Source organism: Maylandia zebra, linkage group LG12 (assembly GCF_041146795.1).
Source record: "Maylandia zebra isolate NMK-2024a linkage group LG12, Mzebra_GT3a, whole genome shotgun sequence".
Lineage (NCBI taxonomy): Eukaryota > Metazoa > Chordata > Actinopteri > Cichliformes > Cichlidae > Maylandia > Maylandia zebra.
In genome coordinates, this window is record NC_135178.1 from 23,386,932 (window position 1) to 23,405,393 (window position 18,462).

The following is an 18,462-nucleotide window of genomic DNA, read 5'->3' on the forward strand; positions in this document are numbered from 1 at the left end:
ACGACCCAGGAACCCTGACAGTACCCCCCCCCCCCCCTTCAAAGGCCGGCACCTGACGGCCAAAAGAAAAAAAAAAAAAAAAAAAAAAAACCCAGAACAGGGCGGGCGGAGGGGGCCCAGGACGGAGGGACGGAGTCCACACAGAGACAGTTCAGGTGGGCGGCCAAGTAGCCCGAGACGAGACAGTTCAGGTGGGCGGCCACGTGGAAGGCAGCAGCGACCACTGAGCCGGTCCAGTGGGCGGCTGCGGCGGTCGAGATGAGACAGTTCCGGTGGGCGGCCACGTGGTCCGAGGCCGAGACGAGAAAGTTCAGGGGGCCGAGCTTGCGGACGGCAACGACGTGGACACAGTTCAGGAGGCCGACCGTGCGGAAGGCAACGGCGACGATGACAGCGCTGGTCCGGGGGCCGACCGTGCGGAAGGCAACGGCGGCGACGTGGACACAGTTCGGGAGGCCGACTGTGCGGAAGGCAATGGCGGCCACTCAGGCGAAGGCGGTCCGGGGGCCGGCCGTGCGGAAGGCAACGGCGGCCACTCAGGCGAAGGCGGTCCGGTGGTCGACCACGCCGGCGACGAGGAGCAGCTGTAGGACCAGGCGAAGCAGAAGCCGAGGCCGAGGCCGGACCAGGCGAAGCAGAAGCCGAGGCCGGACCAGGCGAGGCAGAAGCCGAGGCCGGACCAGGCGTGGCAGAAGCAGAGGCCGGACCAGGCGTGGCAGAAGCAGAGGCCGGACCAGGCGAGGCACAGGCTGAAGCTGGACCAGGCGAAGCAGAAGCAGAGCTAGGTGACAGCGAGGCAGCCGCAGGTGGTGGCTGGACGGGCTCCTCGGGCCCTCCAGCTGACGTGGCAGGAGGCTGGACGGGCCCCTCGGACCCTCCAGCGGAGATGGGAGGCTGAACGGGCCCCTCGGACCCTCCAGCTGACGTGGCAGGAGGCTGGACGGGCCCCTCGGACCCTCCAGCGGAGACGGGAGGCTGGTGCGGTCCTCCTGAACCCCCAGCTGACGAGGAAGGTTGCTGGACGGGCTCCTTGGGCCCTCCAGCTGACGAGGCATGAGGCTGGACGGGCTCCTCGGGCCCTCCAGCGAAAACGGTCTCAGAACCAGTGGGTACTGGAGCCCCTGGCACACACAGGACAGAACCAGCAGGTGCGGGGACCTCTGGCAGGGAAGCGGCCGGGCCAGCGGGTGCGGAAACCCCTGGCTGAAAAGCAAGGTAGCTCACAGCTGGCTCTGGGTGCTGTGGCTGCAGGTCCGGGAACTGAACAGGATGGTGGACGGGCGACTGGACTACAGGGGACTGGAGGGCGGGAGGCGACTGGACTACAGGGGACTGGAGGGCGGGAGGCGACTGGACTACAGGGGACTGGAGGGCGGGAGGCGACTGGACTACAGGGGACTGGAGTGGAGGCTGAACAGCAGTTGAGGGAACTGACTGGAGTGGAGATGCTAAAAGATGAACAGAGGTAGGTGAGGCTGACGACGGAGCTGAGGTTGGTGTGGCCGATGGCTGAGCTAAAGACTGAGCTAGACAGGGAGATAGAGCTACAGCCTGGGCTAGTAAAGCTGGTGCCTGAGCAGGGGACACTTCAGCTAGCCTAACCAGGGATAGTGCGAGGGCGTGAAAAGCTGGGTCAGGAGGTGGATGAAGAGGTGAAGTAGCAGGTGGACCGGTTAGCTCTTCCAAGCCTCCAGGGAGGTCAAGCTGGGTTCTGGTTGCCCTCAGCCTGGGCGCTGGGACAGGCACGGAAGGTGGCTGGACACCAGTCACCCCCACCCGTGAAACAGGAGCGGGTGTGGAGGTGGACTGGATCGCAGCTGCCCTCCTCCTGGGAGCTGGCACCGTTGTGGGTGTGGGCTGGGCCCTAGTCCTCTGAGGAGGTGAAACGGCTGAAGAGGAAGGCCGAATCTGGGCCGCTGCGCTGGTAGGAAAAGGCTGAATGATGGGTGTGGAAACAGTGACTGGGTGTGTGGTACTGGAAGGTTTCTCTGCGATTATTTTGGTCCTCCTGCCACCACTATTTACAGTCTTTAATTGAACGGTCGTCGAGGGTGTTGAAGTGCGGCTATTGTCCTTAATATATCCCAGCTCAGAGGGAGCAGAGCTGAAAAATTCTTCCCAGTCTACATCCTCCTCCAGGAGGGAAACACCCCACGGATCAGGGATAAGTTTGCTATTTGTTTTAAGTGAAGAGTCGAATGTGGAGGGTGGAAGACAGTCGCTGGAACTCACCATCTGAAAACAGTCCATGTTATGGTGGCGTGTGCGCCGCCTTCTCCGGGAAGAGGCAGCGGGCGGGGTACACAGCCGAGCCTCTGGCACGGGAGCCTCCATTGAGCCGAGGTGCGAGGCGGAGCCGCCGTGCCATGGCGAGGTTGAAGGTCCGGTGAGTAAAATGGCTGGCGGGCGAGCGAGGAGCCGAAGCTTGGCCTGTGATGCCCACTCTCCGCGGCGAATGCTCCGATGCAGGTGAGGCAGCAGGTGGAGGACCGCGGCGTCTCCGAGGCCCACCCAGAGCCAGACGAGTCCCCTCAAAGATGTGCTCCCTCTCTGAGAAGAACCGCTGTTTCCACCTGAGCTTCTCCGCCCAAATGGAGAGCGCTGCGTCCTGCCGCTCGAAAAGGTCCGAGTCCGCTGGGTCAAAAGCGTGTCTTCTTGGCACGGGTCGTGTCATTCTGTCAGCGGTGTGTGTGGAGGCGTGGAAGAGATGACCCAAACGCTGGACTCACGGTGCAGAAATGAAGAGGATTTATTGGAGGGTAATGAATAAAGCAGGAACGATGGAGTAGCTGGCTGGCTGAAAGACTGGAATAATGGCTGGCTGACTGACTAACTAACTGAACATACTGGCGGAGAGACACATTACCATCAGACGTACATCAATGACACGACAGAGAACTGGTGAAACCGAGGAACTTAAATACACAGGTTGAACGATGACAATGATTGGAAACAGGTGAGTACAGGGCTGAACATAATCTGACTAATGACAGGGGAGACAAACTGACACGGGGAAAAAACAGGAAGTGAGAACATTAATGTGGCGAACTAAACTGAACATGAACAAACTGAAATCACTGGGTCAACGACCCAGGAACCCTGACAGTCATGAGTGAAATCAAACCTCTTCTTCCCTTTAGCATTTAACATTCCCAACAATATACTGTGATACATTAATCGAAACACAGCTACTAAAACACACTTTTCTTAATGCAAACATCAGTAACTCAAAATTAGCAACCAAAGGGTTAAGTCTGCAGTTCACACTCATGTGAAGCTACAGCCTCCCCCTTTAGTCTCTGTCATCCTTCTGTTCTTGCAAAAACAAAACAAAGCAAGACAAAACATCCACCCTTCTTTTACAGGCTGGGTGAATTGTTTGTGGACATTTACTAATCCTAAAGTTGGTACCGTTTTTGTCTCATTATCAAGTCAGTTAAAACTTTTAGTCGTCAGTCCATCACAGTCCAGTCACACATCCACACACATTCATACCAGATATTGCTGATAATGGAGTCTCACGCGCAACTTATTCGAGCCTCCCTCACCAGCAAGATGACGTCATCATTTTAAAGGAAAACAGTTCCTTGTTTTTTTTTTGTTTTTTGTTTTTTTGGACTAAATACTCTAGGAACAACAAGTAGGCCTGCAGAGCGAGAGCGAAGTGCTCTAATAGGGTGATATGGTACTACAAGGTCATTAAGATAAGATGGGGCCTGATTATTTAAGACCTTGTATGTGAGGAGCAGGATTTTGAATTCAATTCTGGATTTAACAGGAAGCCAATGAAGGGAAGCCAAAACAGGAGAAATATGCTCTCTCTTTCTAGTCCCTGTCAGGACTCTTGCTGCAGCATTTTGGATTAGCTGAAGGCTTTTCAGTGAGTTTTTTGGACATCCTGATAATAATGAATTACAGTAGTCGAGCCTGGAAGTAATAAATGCATGAACTAGTTTTTCAGCGTCACTCTGAGACAGGATATTTCTAATTTTAGAGATGTTGCGCAAATGGAAGAACGCAGTCTTACATATTTGTTTAATATGTGCATTGAAGGACATGTCCTGGTCAAAAATGACTCCAAGGTTCCTCACAGCGTTACTGGAGGTCAAGGTAATGCCATCCAGAGTAAGAATCTGGTTAGATACCATATTTCTAGGCTTTTCAGGGCCGAGTACAATAACCTCAGTTTTATCGGAATTAAGAAGCAGAAAGTTAGCGGCCATCCAGGTCTTTATGTCTTTAAGACATTCCTGCAGTTTAACTAATTGGTGTGTGTTATTCTGGCTTCATGGACAGATAGAGCTGGGTGTCATCTGCATAGCAGTGAAAATGTATGCTATGTCTTCTAATGATACTGCCTAAGGGAAGCATGTATAATGTAAACAGAATTGGTCCTAGCACTGAACCCTGTGGAACTCCATAATTAACCTCAGTGTGTGAAGAGGACTCTCCATTTACATGAACAAATTGGAGTCTATTAGATAGATATGATACAAACCACTGCAGTGCAGTACCTGTAATACCTACAGCATGTTCTAATCGCTCTAATAGGATATTATGGTCGACAGTATCGAATGCTGCACTAAGGTCTAGCAGGACAAGCACAGAGATGAGTCCACTGTCAGAGCCCATAAGAAGATCATTTGTAAAGCTGTTTCTGTGCTGTGATGAGCTCTGAAACCTGACTGAAACTCTTCAAATAAACCATTCCTCTGCAGATGATCTGTTAGCTGTTTGACAACTACTCTTTCAAGGATTTTGATATGAAAGGAAGGTTGGAGATTGGCCTATAATTAGCTAAGACTGCTAGATCTAGAGATGGCTTTTTGAGTAAAGGTTTAACTACAGCCAGCTTGAAGGCCTGTGGTACATAGCTGATCATTAGAGATAGGTTGATCATATTTAAGATCGAAGAATTAATTAATGGCAGGACTTCTTTGAGCAGTTTTGTAGGAATGGGGTCTAAAAGACACGTTGATGGTTTGGAGGAAGTAATTATTGAAGTTAACTCAGAAAGATCAATTAGAGAAAAAGAGTCTAACTTTTGTTAGACAGGAAAATGATGTTGTTTTGGCTGCGTTATTCAGAAAGGGGAGAAACAACGGGGCCAGGCCCTGTGTCAGCCTTCTCTCCCCCTTTTTTTGTTTTTTCTCACCATATAATCAACTCATGACCCACCAAGTTGACAGGACAACACAGGTGCATGTTAAAATTCTTAAGATCGTGTTTAAAACCCCAAAAATGGAATTTTCTTTCATTCAGTAATCACTTGTATTAATCAATCAGCAGAAAACATGTCACAATTTGACTCTTTTAACCACTAAATTTGTCGTGTCATCACTGGTTGGTGAGACCAGTGTCTTTTTTTTGAAGTTAAGTTGTTGTCCTGCAATCCAGAGAGTTTATTTGTTAGTAGTGGATAAACTTTATCATTTAACAACAGGTGTATGTTAAGTTTCGCTGCTTTAACCTTGCTGGAAAATCTTCACATGTTCATGAATGTAAGCTGTTTCTTCATTGCGTGTGTGTGCGTTTGTAGGTGGGTTAATTTAACTTTTTTCTCAAACAAGGCATTTCTCTAACACGTGCCTTTCTCTCACATTTCTCTGCTTGTGTGTGTTTTTGTTTCACCTTTTGTTGTGATGCTCCGGACGCCTTCCCAACCTCCACAAGTCTGTTGGCCCCAATTTTATGTGTTAAAACTTCTCTTAATTTCTCCTCTAATTCTCTGCTAGCTGCTGTCTTTTCCACAGCTGCTGATTCTTGCTGAGTGTGGTTTCCATTACTATAATTTTGCTTCGGCCGCTGTGCTTGTGGGGGGCAGTTGGTCCAGGCCCGTAGCCTCCTGTATCAACACACTAAGAGATTTATTTAATATCATTTTCATCACTGTTAAATAGACCAGCAGGCAACACGCCCACCTTTACAGTGCAGACTACATGCCAGTCTCCCAACACACTCCTCTCTCTACTTCTCAATAATTCTCCACTCTCCCTTTATTTCTCCTTTCTCTACGTCAGTTTTAAAAACCCAACATATTTCACACCACAAAACTGAAACAAATCACCCCCGTATTTATCACACAATCTTACTCTGCCGACTGAAGTGCCGGTCTAAATCATGCACGATTTGTCTCTTCTATATCAAAACCCAGCCAAACATCAAACATTCATCGTAGTCATTCAAAACCTTATTTGTAATATTATAATCAGCAAAATCAGCGTTTTAATTACAGGCATGTATCATTGTTTGCAAATCATAATTATAAAACTCAATAACACGCTAAACAGCAAGCAAAAGTCGTCTGTGCGCTTGGCCTGTAAATGGCCTGTATTTATATAGCGCTTTACTAGTCCCTAAGGACCCCAAAGCACTTTACATATCCAGTCATCCACCCATTCACACACTGGTGATGGCAGCTGCATTCTAGCCACAGCCACCCTGGGGCGCACTGACAGAGGTGAGGCTGCCGGACACTGGCGCCACCGGGCCCTCTGACCACCACCAGTAGGCAACGGGTGAAGTGTCTTGCCCAAGGACACAACGACCGAGACTGTCCGAGCCGGGGCTCGAACCAGCAACCTTCCGATTACAAGGCGAACTCCCAACTCTTGAGCCACGATCGCCCCAGCTTCACAGCAGCCACCTCATTTGCATGTTCACACACCGTCTAAAAATAGCTCGCAGCGCTGCAGCTGCACATTACACACAGTCTCATTTCACACACAGCTCTGTTATTTTATATTACAAAGACGTCCTATATTTACAATCACTCTCAGGCCTGACAGCTTTAGCGCCTACACAATTTTGACAAATTCAAGTTAACGGGTCCAACCGAAGAAAGTCCAACTTTTTTGTAATCAATTAACCAGTATCAGACTCTAACTGTATCTGGCCTAATCTCTAAAGTCCCTAACTCAATTTAACAGTGTCCAAAAAAGCGCAGATACCGTTACAAACGGTAAGGAGACTCTAACTCCTAGCTTATTCCAGGATGCCCTGTACCCCACAGTTAAGCCAAACTGAACTAACTCGCCGACAGGTCAAGGTCGCGCGTCCACTGCCAGGAGGGAGTGTAACCTCCGGGCTATGCGCTTCTTAGCAGACTCTAATAATAATTTATAACACTTTGAAACAACAGTCAGCACCCCAAAACAAGAGTCTGACTGAGGCAAGTGCAACCTAGAGGTCAATGGAGACTCTAACTCACAAAATGACCACTCAGGTTCACTCTTATAACCAATTTGGACTCTAACCAACAAAATGACCAACTCTCTACCAAACTACTTGGGACTCTAACCCAATTTCTTAGCAGACTCTAACTGCTTTAACTTCTTCTTAGCAGACTCTAACTGCTTTAACTTCTTCTTAGCAGACTCTAACTGCTTTAACTCATGAGATTTTTCATCAAAATCAAAACAGACATCCACCAGTAATTTCAGTGAGTAGACTTTAATTTTATCATGTCCAATTTGGCACACTTTGGAAATAGATTCAACAGGTAGTGCCTTACCTTTGTAAGCCGGCTTATGCCCACTCACGTCAGACCACTGGCTTGTGCCTGTCCGTTCGACAACCTCGGACCGTCCAAACCTCCAACTTCCACCCCAATACCACAGGACGAGCCCCCAAACTGTTACGGATTCAAATATTGGGGATGGATACAAGAGGAAAAACCACAATAACAACACTGGTCCGGCCGGGTTGAGTCGAACGATGATTTTAATGATCACACGCGTGGGAGATGGACACCGTACACAGACAGCATCAGATCTCAAAATGGTGGAGCATTGATTAAACTCTTATAGCCTCTAGTGGCCCCCACCTTATCATAAAAGCCTAAACATTCACATTCTTTCTCTCACACGGCGCCTAAGCTACGACCTTGGCTCCCTGTTTATCTGCTCCTGCTGAGATGGGGCAGAAAACTCCAGTATGTTCTGTTCTCTTCTAATCAGACAAATAAGGCAATGACTTTCTGCGAACAGCATTTCTTATAACTCAGCAGTATAATGCATCATAAAACAATATCATTCATTCACAATAAATCAGCAGTCTAATGTAATGCAAATCAGTTTAACAAATGCAATAGTTATCACCTTCTTCTAATTCAGGAGAATAATGCAAACTAAAACTACATAATAATTCACAATCTTCAATTAGGGGTATAACATGGCATAAAATAATATTATAATCCAACAAAACCTAAATAAAACAAATTAAATATACAGGAATGTCTTCATTTTCAGTCATTAAAATCAACCAAATTTCTCCAACAAAACAAACACTGAGGTGGCACTGGTTTGTTTGTGTTGGGCAAACAAATAGGAAGTTCACTCTGCTTTGTACTTCTTAAATCTTATAACAGGAAAAATGCCCCATCTAAATACATTTTTAAAACTAAAACGAAGAAACTAATAACATTGAAACCTGACAAATAATACAGAAAGAATGAAAAAAAAAATTTATTGCCATCGTGCAAAAGGAAAAATAAATCTTTGTCTAGGGTTTGAAGAAGAATGTCATTGTGCAAGAGCTGTGTAAACAATCCCATCCAAGAACTTCAGTCACCGCAGTCTCAAAATGGGCTTTCCACTTGTCTGACTGACTGCCTCTAACCCCCCCCCCTCCCCCCCCCCCACACACACACACGCACACACATCCTTTTCTTGATCTTTTTTTGCCTCACTGACCAAACATCCATGTAAGACAAGTTTGTTGATTGCTTCTGGGTCCTCTCTGCCAAATTTCTAATATGAATGATCCTCAATACATGTGTGACAGGAACAGCAGCACATATGCACTGATGTGGAAATCTCATCCGAAGGTATAGACGATGCGTCGGCAAAGATGGGACAACACAACAAGAGGTTTGTCCTTTCTCATTTTTAACCAAAGACACAGTGTTTCTTCATTTCTTCTGAATCACCAGCTTTTCTTTTGTGAGCCATTTGTTCTAACATTTATGACCTCTCTCCTTACTCCCCTTATCTGTGTGTCAACAGCTTGCTGGAAAAGAAAGTGGAGGCACTCCAGGGCTATATGGCAAAGCACAAAGACCAGATTCACCTGATTAGCCAGCTAGTTTTAGCTGCTGGTAAATTATCTGTGTTTGTATCTGTTAAAGTGTAACTCAGGTCCCTAAGTAGGTTATAGTTGTATAGGGCTAAAATACAAAGGCATAAAAGGAGAATCTATTTCTAATTTTGTACAGAGTTGTAAAGGGCTGTTAAATTTACAAATTAGCCTAACAGGTGAGTGGACCTGCATGTTCTTTGCCTTTAGAGCAAATTGATGTGAGCATGTTTTTGTGGAACAGACTGAAAAAGTAAAAGTTTAATTTACTACAAATCGCTTTCATTGTCAGTGGAAAAATCAAGACTTGGTTTATCAGAGTATGTGCGGTGTGTACTAAAAGGACTTGTCAAGGTCTGTCCAGGCAGACACAAAATGACATTTCGCATCCCACGAATGGTACCGTGACACCTTATTGATTCAAAGATAACAACACACCAAAATTTAGGCAATTATTTATTCCATTATCTGAGTCCCTTTGTAGGATATCTGCTTTTCAAAACACCTGGCTTGTTAATCTTTGACTGTATAAAAGGTTAAAAGTTTAGTTAATGTTTTAGCACTGATGATGACCCCAAACCTGCTTTTCTGCCAGGTGGTGAGTACTGAATACATCTAGTGGTGAGTGCCATCATTCAAAAATTCAGGATAGGAGTGTGTGGAGTACATGTAGATAATATGAGCTTTAATGAAACACGTTTTTTCATCTCAATTCATCTTTAGTAGATAATAGATTCCAGCTCAAAACACCTTGTCATGAGTCCATAATACAAAAATAACCAGAGTAGGGAATTGAAATGTAAAACGATCTTTTTAGCGTGCACAGGCTTTAAAGTACATTCTATGGTTTCCAGCCTTTTTCACGTGCACCCCCACGTCAATTTTTCTGACATCCTTTTACTTTCACTGTCTACATCTTAAAAACAAATATCTTTACTTAATGCTCTGTTCTTCCACTTTAGAACAGGCTTGCTACTGATTACTTCACACACATTCTTGATATCAAACTGATTTGAATATAAATGGAGGGACCAATAACATATAAAAGATGATCTTACGATGTTTCAATCTGTTGTGGTTATTACACTTGATTGAAGTAAATTGATGTAGATCTAAAAGGAAAAAAAAACATACCATCATGTTAAAAAAAAGGGTTTTTTTTTTAGAGTGGTGCTGAAAATTTATTATGCCCTTGATGCTTCTATAGCAAGGGTAGTTCGCAGGCAGGTGCTGCTAATCAGATGTACTTGATTAACTGATGATCAGCAAGCCTGAGCACCTCTGCAGTTTTTGGCAGTTTGCTGGTCTGTAGCATTCAGGCGTGTGTTAACACAATCTTCCCAGGAATGGACATCCCCATCAGTTCACCCCAAGGTCAAACCAGACAATACTCAGAAAAAAACGTTTATTGAAAAAAAAAAAAGTAAAGTGTTAAAATTCATGACATTACAATTAGAGGAAAAAACTGAACAAGTGACTTGCTTAGAAGGGCTGCCAGGAGAGAGTTTTTTCCCTCGACAAAGAACACTGCAGCACAGCTTAGGTTTCTAAAGCTGCATCTAAATAAACCAAAAAACCTCTTGAACGCTGTCCTTTGGTAGATGAAACCAAAGTGGAAATGTCTAACCATAATGCACAGCATCACATCAGGCAAAAACCAAGCACAACATATCAACGCAAACACCTCACACCAGCTTTCAAGCATGGTGGTGGAGTCATGATATGGGCTTGTTCTGACACCACTGAACCGGTGCACATTGCTAAGTGGCGCTGTTTGTAAGCTGAATATATATATTTAAAATACAATTTTTAAATATAAAAAAAATCTCTCCCCTGATGGTCACATCTCACTGCTATGAGCCATTTTGTCGTTGTAAATTTGCATGTTAGCTAAATATCTAGTTTCCCGTAACATTTAGATTTAACATTTAGACTTAACATTTAGATTTAAATATAATACTAAGATTAAACTTTTAACATTTAGTTTTAAATATAATACTTAGATTTAACATTTAAAATTGTATTTTAGATATAAAAAGTTACAAATATTTTAGTAAATGTTGTAAAAAATGACTCGAAAAAACATGTTTTTGTAAGCTTTTGAGATAAACGTGGAAAAATGTTGCTGTTAATTGCAGCATGTTTCAGTTTACAAAAGGTGCCCCATACCTTGCAGCTGAACATAAACTCCTCTGTATACCAAGTATTATACAACCAAATGTGAGGTCATCTATCCAACACTTAAAGCTTGGCCCAAATTGTCTCAAACAGCAAATATACAAAAGTCTGGCTGAAAAAGAAAAGAATTAATGTGTTGGTGGCAGTGGCCAGACCTATGGCTGGACTTTTAAAAAGCTGTGCATAAATAAATAGCTGTAAGTACTTTTAGCAGCATCATAAAAGGAAATGAAAATGTTTGTCTGTTAGCTTAACACATAAATAGCTGCCTTAAAAGTCCTTCAAAGGATTACATTTAAATGCTGAATACATTTGAGAACATGTACTTTTTTACTTTTATTTGAGTAAAAAAGTTTAATCATGAATTCCATTTGTAAACAATTATCATACTCTGAGTGGAAAAAAAAATCTTACACCACCTTTGATAAAATACATTAATTCATTCTTCTTTACCTATACATTTTAGCTATTTATAGTATAGTTTGCATTTTAATGTTCAGGTAACAATTGAATTTGTTTAATCATGTTACTAGCTAAGCTAATTAGCTAATTAGATACAAAACAGATAATGCAGTAGTCTAAATAAAAACATTTCATTAACATGTCAGTAGTCTGAGGGTCATGCGAGGATGTAACACATTGATTCTATATTTGTTTCAGGCTTTGTTGCCATGGTGATAGCGGCATGTGTTGTGAACTTCCATCGGGCTGTTGGGCTGCTGGTCATCTCCTTGGTAACCATTTTTTTCCTGGTCTGGGATTGGATGATGGAACGATATGGTGAGCAAGTGTGGGAGGCTCTTGCTCCTATCAGAGACCTTCTCAGCAGGAACTGGTGTGGGATCAGATGGTGAGAAATGAGGCAAATCATATTTCAGCCTTTCTGCTCCCATGTGCACCTTCTATGACAAAGGAACTGGGCACCTAGGGGTTGGCCAGGTGGGCTGAGAGAACGGATCTTTTCACCATAATGACACAGGAAGAAAAAATGTGAGGGACTGTAAAGATAGCATACCAAAAATCCCTCGTTGATGTGAATGATGTGCGAGACAGTTCAGCATGTGGAGGGTTTCTTAGTTTTCTAAAAATCACGGCATCCTCAGACGGATAAAGTTTCTGATTAGTGAGACTGACATGAGTGTTGCATTAAACACAATAAAATGATTTGCTGAAATGCACCCCACCTGGATAATTTTAATTTTCTTTATCTTGTAGATGGTAAGCGATGATTTAAATATATATATACTGCTTTATTATTCATAACATCAATGCTTGACCTACAGTACAGCCTTTGGCTTATGTCTACAAACCATATTACATTCTTTTAAAATCCTGTTCTGTCTAGCAGCTTTTGCGATCAGAATTATGATCTGAATGCACTGTCATGTTAAAAACATAAATTCTCTGCACACTCCTCTAGTTCAGGGTTTATCTCTTTATGTCTTCATTTCTATTTGTGTCATTTCAGATATATGTGGTATACTGTATGACAATGACTAAGGCAGGACAAGCAGAAAAAAGGGGGCGGGTGAAATAAAGAAATGTACAACGTATTGCCAACTGCCACTCCCGTAAGAAAAACAAACATACTGTCACGGTGAGTTGTGTGGCTGTCAGTGACTGGACCCACGTGCAGGACTCGGAGACAAAACATTAACTTAAACGACGGCTTTATTTGCTGGAGAGTCACCTTTGGACGATACATAAACAACAACTTAAACTAACTAGACAGGAGATGCTGAAGGAAGACGACCATGGATACACACACAACAAACGTGGAGGACGCAACAACTGGCAGGGAAAAACACAGGGCTTAAATACATACTGAGGTGATTAGGGAATGTGAAACAGGAGGAGAGCACAGCTGGGACTCATCAGACATGACAAGACAAGGGGAGGCAAAACTCAACACATTGACATAGTACACAGACTTTCAAAGTAAAACAGGAAACTGAACAGACGTGGACTAAACTAGGGGATACAGTGACAGAAATCAAACCCAAGAGAATCAAAACACATCATGAAAACAAAGATAACTAATACAAACAGAAGTTTTTCTGTTTGTATTAGTCCACAGACTCAGGACCGTGACAGTACCCCCCCTCAAAGGGCTGGCGCCCGACAGCCCCAAACAAAAAAGGCACAAAGCACCAGGCCAGGGTGGGCGGAGGGGGCCCAGGACGGAGGGACAGAGACCAAACAAAAAACAAGGAGCACAAGAGACCAGAACAAACCAAAAACAGGTCAACACAAAACAAGACTATCCACGAGTCCATAGCAAAGTCCGGGAGTCGACAACACAAGAGCCGAAACAGTTCAGGGGGCCGACCATGCACACGGCAACGGCGGCGACGGGCAAACAGTTCTGGAGGCCGGCCGTGCACACGGCAACGGCGGCGACGGGCAAACAGTTCTGGAGGCCGACCACTCGAAAGGCAGTGGTGGCCACTGAGCAGGTCCGGAGGGCGGCCGCGATGCCAGTGGTGGCGACGAACTCCTTCCGGAGGCCGTCCCCGAAGGCCATGATGCCAACTTAGCTGCCTGGAAAACAGCTGGCAGAGGCGAGGCGGAACAGGTCGAGCTGGCACCGACGGCGGCGTGGCAACCGCAGGACCAGACGAGGCAGGACCAGACGAGGCAGGACCAGACGAAGGCGGAGCTGAAGCTGGACCAGACGAAGATGAAGACGCGGAGGCCGGACCAGACGAAGATGATGAGGACGCGGAGGCCGGACCAGGCGAAGATGATGAGGACGCGGAGGCCGGACCAGGCGAAGATGATGAGGATGCGGAGGCCAGACCAGGCGAAGATGACGGCAGCGGGACGGCTGCGGAACCTGACGGCAGCGGGACGGCTGCAGGAGGTGATGTGGAGATGTGCTGGCTGGGTCCTCCAGGACCACCAGCAGATGTGAGGATGTGCTGGTTGGGTCCTCCAGGACCCTCAGCTAACGAGGCGTGGGGCTGGACGGGGTCCTCGCGCCCTCCAGCAGACGTGGCATGAGGCCGGACGGGCTCCTCGGGCCCTCCAGCAGACGTGGCATGAGGCCGGACGGGCTCCTCGGGCCCTCCAGCAGATGTGGCATGAGGCCGGACGGGCTCCTCGGGCCCTCCAGCAGACGTGGCATGAGGCCGGACGGGCTCCTCGGGCCCTCCAGCAGACGTGGCATGAGGCCGGACGGGCTCCTCGGGCCCTCCAGCAGACGTGGCATGAGGCCGGACGGGCTCCTCGGGCCCTCCAGCAGACGTGGCATGAGGCTGGACGGGCTCCACGGGCCCTCCAGCAGCCGACACTTGAGGCTGGCTGGGTTCTCCTAAACCCCCAGCAGACGAGGCAGGTCGCTGGTTGGGTTCACCTGAACCCCCAGCTAACATGACGTGAGACTGGACGGTTGACTGAAACAGAAGTTGTAGTGGTGGTCGCGATGATGGTCGTGCTGGGTGTAGTGATGGTTGTTGAACATGCAACAGAGCGGGTAACCGACTCTCAGCAACTCCTCTCCGGGGAACAGGGACGGGTACTGGGCCTGGTCGAACCTCAGCCACCGCCACCTGAAGAACAGATACAGGGCCAGGGAAGAGCTGTGTTCTGGCTGCCGTACCCCTGGGGGCCGGTGTGGGTGCAGCAGCTAGCTGGACCGCCGCTGCTCCCACCCGAGGAGCTGAAACGGGTGCAGGAGTCAGCGGGGTCTCAGTTGCCCCCACCCAGGGAACCAGAACAGGCACAGGCCACGACCGGGCGCCCACCATCCCCGCCCGTGGAGCAGATACAGGTGCAGGGATGAACGGAGCGATAGTCTGCCTGGGAACTGGAACCGGACGCGGAGAGCAGAGCAGAGGAGCTGTAACAGTCACTGGGAAAACCAGGTTTATGGTACCAGACATGGTTCTAGAAAACCGAGACTTACGGCAGGCTGACCTTGGTAAAACCGCTATTCTTAAGTTGTCCAGGTTGACGTTAGCAGTCTTAGAAAAAACGAGTTCAGGGGCAGTCACAGGTGCTGGAGGAATTATACAAGCGGTATCTGAAGAAACTGGGTGTGAAGCAACATAAAACACAGTCTTACAAAACGCAGCCTGGGAAGTTGCACACACAGTGTCCAGGGCTACTGGCTGAAAAGCACGGCGCACAGAGTCATACAAACATGATCGTGGATCCGAAACTTTAACTTGAGCAACCACTTCTGCAGTGTTCAAACCAAGTATTTTTGCCAGCTTGGTAACAGCAGATGACACCTGGTTGGTCTTAACCTGGACAGTCACAGGACGTATAGTCTGGAAGAGTTCACAATGAGCAACACAAACAGTCTTTGAATAAGCAGACTCTAGGCTTCTGAAATTTAACTCGGGGGAGGTTATGGAAACATGAGGTTTATCATAGGAAGCCTCAGAATGAACTGGCTGGTGAGCCGCGTAAACCATGGGTGAAGCAACACCAACAACAGCCTCATGAGGTATAGCCTGCACAGCATAGATGGAATGTGGCTGGGAAATTGAACTGTCCCTGTTTAGTTTAGCAGTAAGAGAAATAGTCTTTTGAGCTGCATCTTTAATGTCCCGAGTGAGATCATGATTGTCCAAGTCAGAAAATTTCATAACAGATTCACATATATAATCTACATCTGGAAACTCACTATTAACTGATCCAAAAACAGATGGCTCGGAATCAACATAACCTGCCTGAGAATGGTAAATGGACTAGTTCTTATATAGCGCTTTTCCACTCTTCTGAGCACTCAAAGCGCTTTACACAACTTGTGCATTCACCCATTCACACCCATTCGCACAAGCACAACTGACATTCACACTCCGATGAATGCATCGGAGAGCAATTTCGGGTTAGTATCTTGCCCAAGGATATTTGGCATGCAGACTAGGGGGAAGCCGGGAATCGAACCACCAACCTTCCGATCAGTAGATGACCTGCTCTACCACCTGAGCTACAGCCACCCAAGAGAAGCGAAAACAGAAACCCCAGTCTTTTCAGAATGAAACCCAGAAACACCACTCTCAGTTACAGGACAAAAACCTCTTTTGACTCTGAAATAAGGTCATCTGATTCCTGAATATTCTCAAACTTTGAAGAAACAAAAGAGGGAAGATTAGAATGCTCAGAGTCCCGAAAGACAACCTCAGAGTCAGCCACCTTGGGATCATCAGTTTCTGTCTTTGCAGACCCTGAGTTAACAGTCAAAAAGTTAACCGACTCCGAATTCGCCGGCTCAGAGCTGGAAATTCCCAGCGTGGAAGAAGCCGGGTGACAACTGTTCTGTTCACTCACCACGTCCAGCAGTTCAGAACTGGACTCGGGTTGCGGTGAGGGACGGCGACGATGAGAACGCCGCTTTCTCTTAGAAACCGGAGCGACAGAAAAAACGGAGAGTGTCGGAGCAACAGTGACTGGTCCCTCATCCTCTGACCACATTCCTGCCAGGCATGAGGCAGGTGAGGGGTGGTCGGAACCAGACGTGAGGGAGGAAGGAGTCCGATGCTGCGACTTCAGCTGCTGCAGAGGGGCTTTAGAATGTTCCGCCTGCTGCGGCGGCATGAGAAGGCTTGCTAGCTGTGACTGAGGCAGTGTGGATGAGGAGATGAGGGTGAATTGGGCCAGCTCCCGGGCTTTGACTGCCTCCTTAGCCTGGGTCAGCGAACGGCTGAACTCCGAGGCAATAGACAGCTTGCGCAGTTGAGGATTTCTGTCAAATATGGTTTGTATTGCATTCAGCCCGACTGAGAACGTCTGCAAATCTGAGGCGTGGCTAATGCGAGTCATCAGTCCGAGGATGCGAGCAAGGTCCACCTCTCTCTCAACGTGAGCTGAGTCCGCTGGGTCCATGTTATGGTTGCGTCCTTCTGTCACGGTGAGTTGTGTGGCTGTCAGTGACTGGACCCACGTGCAGGACTCGGAGACAAAACATTAACTTAAACGACGGCTTTATTTGCTGGAGAGTCACCTTTGGACGATACATAAACAACAACTTAAACTAACTAGACAGGGGATGCTGAAGGAAGACGACCATGGATACACACACAACAAACGTGGAGGACGCAACAACTGGCAGGGAAAAACACAGGGCTTAAATACATACTGAGGTGATTAGGGAATGTGAAACAGGAGGAGAGCACAGCTGGGACTCATCAGACATGACAAGACAAGGGGAGGCAAAACTCAACACATTGACATAGTACACAGACTTTCAAAGTAAAACAGGAAACTGAACAGACGTGGACTAAACTAGGGGATACAGTGACAGAAATCAAACCCAAGAGAATCAAAACACATCATGAAAACAAAGATAACTAATACAAACAGAAAAACACTGAGTCCACATACTCAGGACCGTGACACATACAACACCAGGTGTGTGAGTGTGAGGGAGAGAAAGAGAGTGTGTTTTTGTCACGAAATGTACTTGATAATGAAGGTGAGAAGCTTCAATAATGCCCCCCAGGAGCCAGAGGCAGACAGAGATGGATCCAGGAAAAACCGGGCCATCTGCAGCCCCAAGAACGCTGAAGACCTGGGGCCAAACTTGTCAGCTATATCTGAGCACCCATCTCAGCAAGAGTAGGAGGGAGACCCGATGGTGCACCAATGGCCAATGGCTGGGAGTCCCAGGGGTGATGGGTAGCCAATGCCGCTAGAGGCCGGCCAACCCGGTGCAAGTCAAGATCAGGGTACCCCCACCACCACCCACCAACCCACCCCCGCTTTTCTTTATTAAACCTTGTAACACTGACCTATGAATCTTTCAAGGACCTAAAAAAAAAAAACCCCACTTAACTTCAACATAGATTGTAAGCTGCATCTAAACTGTATGCTTTCTTACTAGCAGCTTGTCACAAGAACACATCATTTGTTCTCAATGTAAATACAGTATGTGCGGAAGAGTTTAGAAGAGAGATACAACTGTGAGTGTCTACAGCCATCTGTAAAATATGGGTTTGGGCCACATTTCAGCTGGTGGTGTTGGGGATCCTGTCAAAATAACATTATGAAGTCAGAAAAGTATGATCAGATTCTGATCAACCAATCAACACCATCTGGAAAGTATCTGATTGGCAACAGCTTCATTTTTCAGCATGATAATGATGACAAACACACTGCTGATGCAGTAAAAGCATACCTGGATAGAAAAACACACAGTGGAACATAATCAGCTAAGGATTAGCATCCCTAGAGCCTGGACATTAACATTATTGAAGCAGT

The 18,462-nt window shown here is 46.7% G+C and overlaps 1 protein-coding gene across 1 annotated transcript in view; it reads left to right on the forward strand.

Annotated features, from left to right (window-relative positions):
- The window catches only part of LOC101466868 (solute carrier family 28 member 3), a 45,300-nt gene that overhangs the window by 11,430 nt on the left and 15,408 nt on the right, over positions 1–18,462 (forward strand). The window contains exons 2-4 of the mRNA XM_004547284.4: positions 8,785–8,870; positions 9,006–9,097; positions 11,914–12,103. Coding sequence (XP_004547341.1) covers positions 8,785–8,870; positions 9,006–9,097; positions 11,914–12,103 — 368 coding nt within the window. The remainder of the gene's footprint in view (positions 1–8,784; positions 8,871–9,005; positions 9,098–11,913; positions 12,104–18,462) is intronic.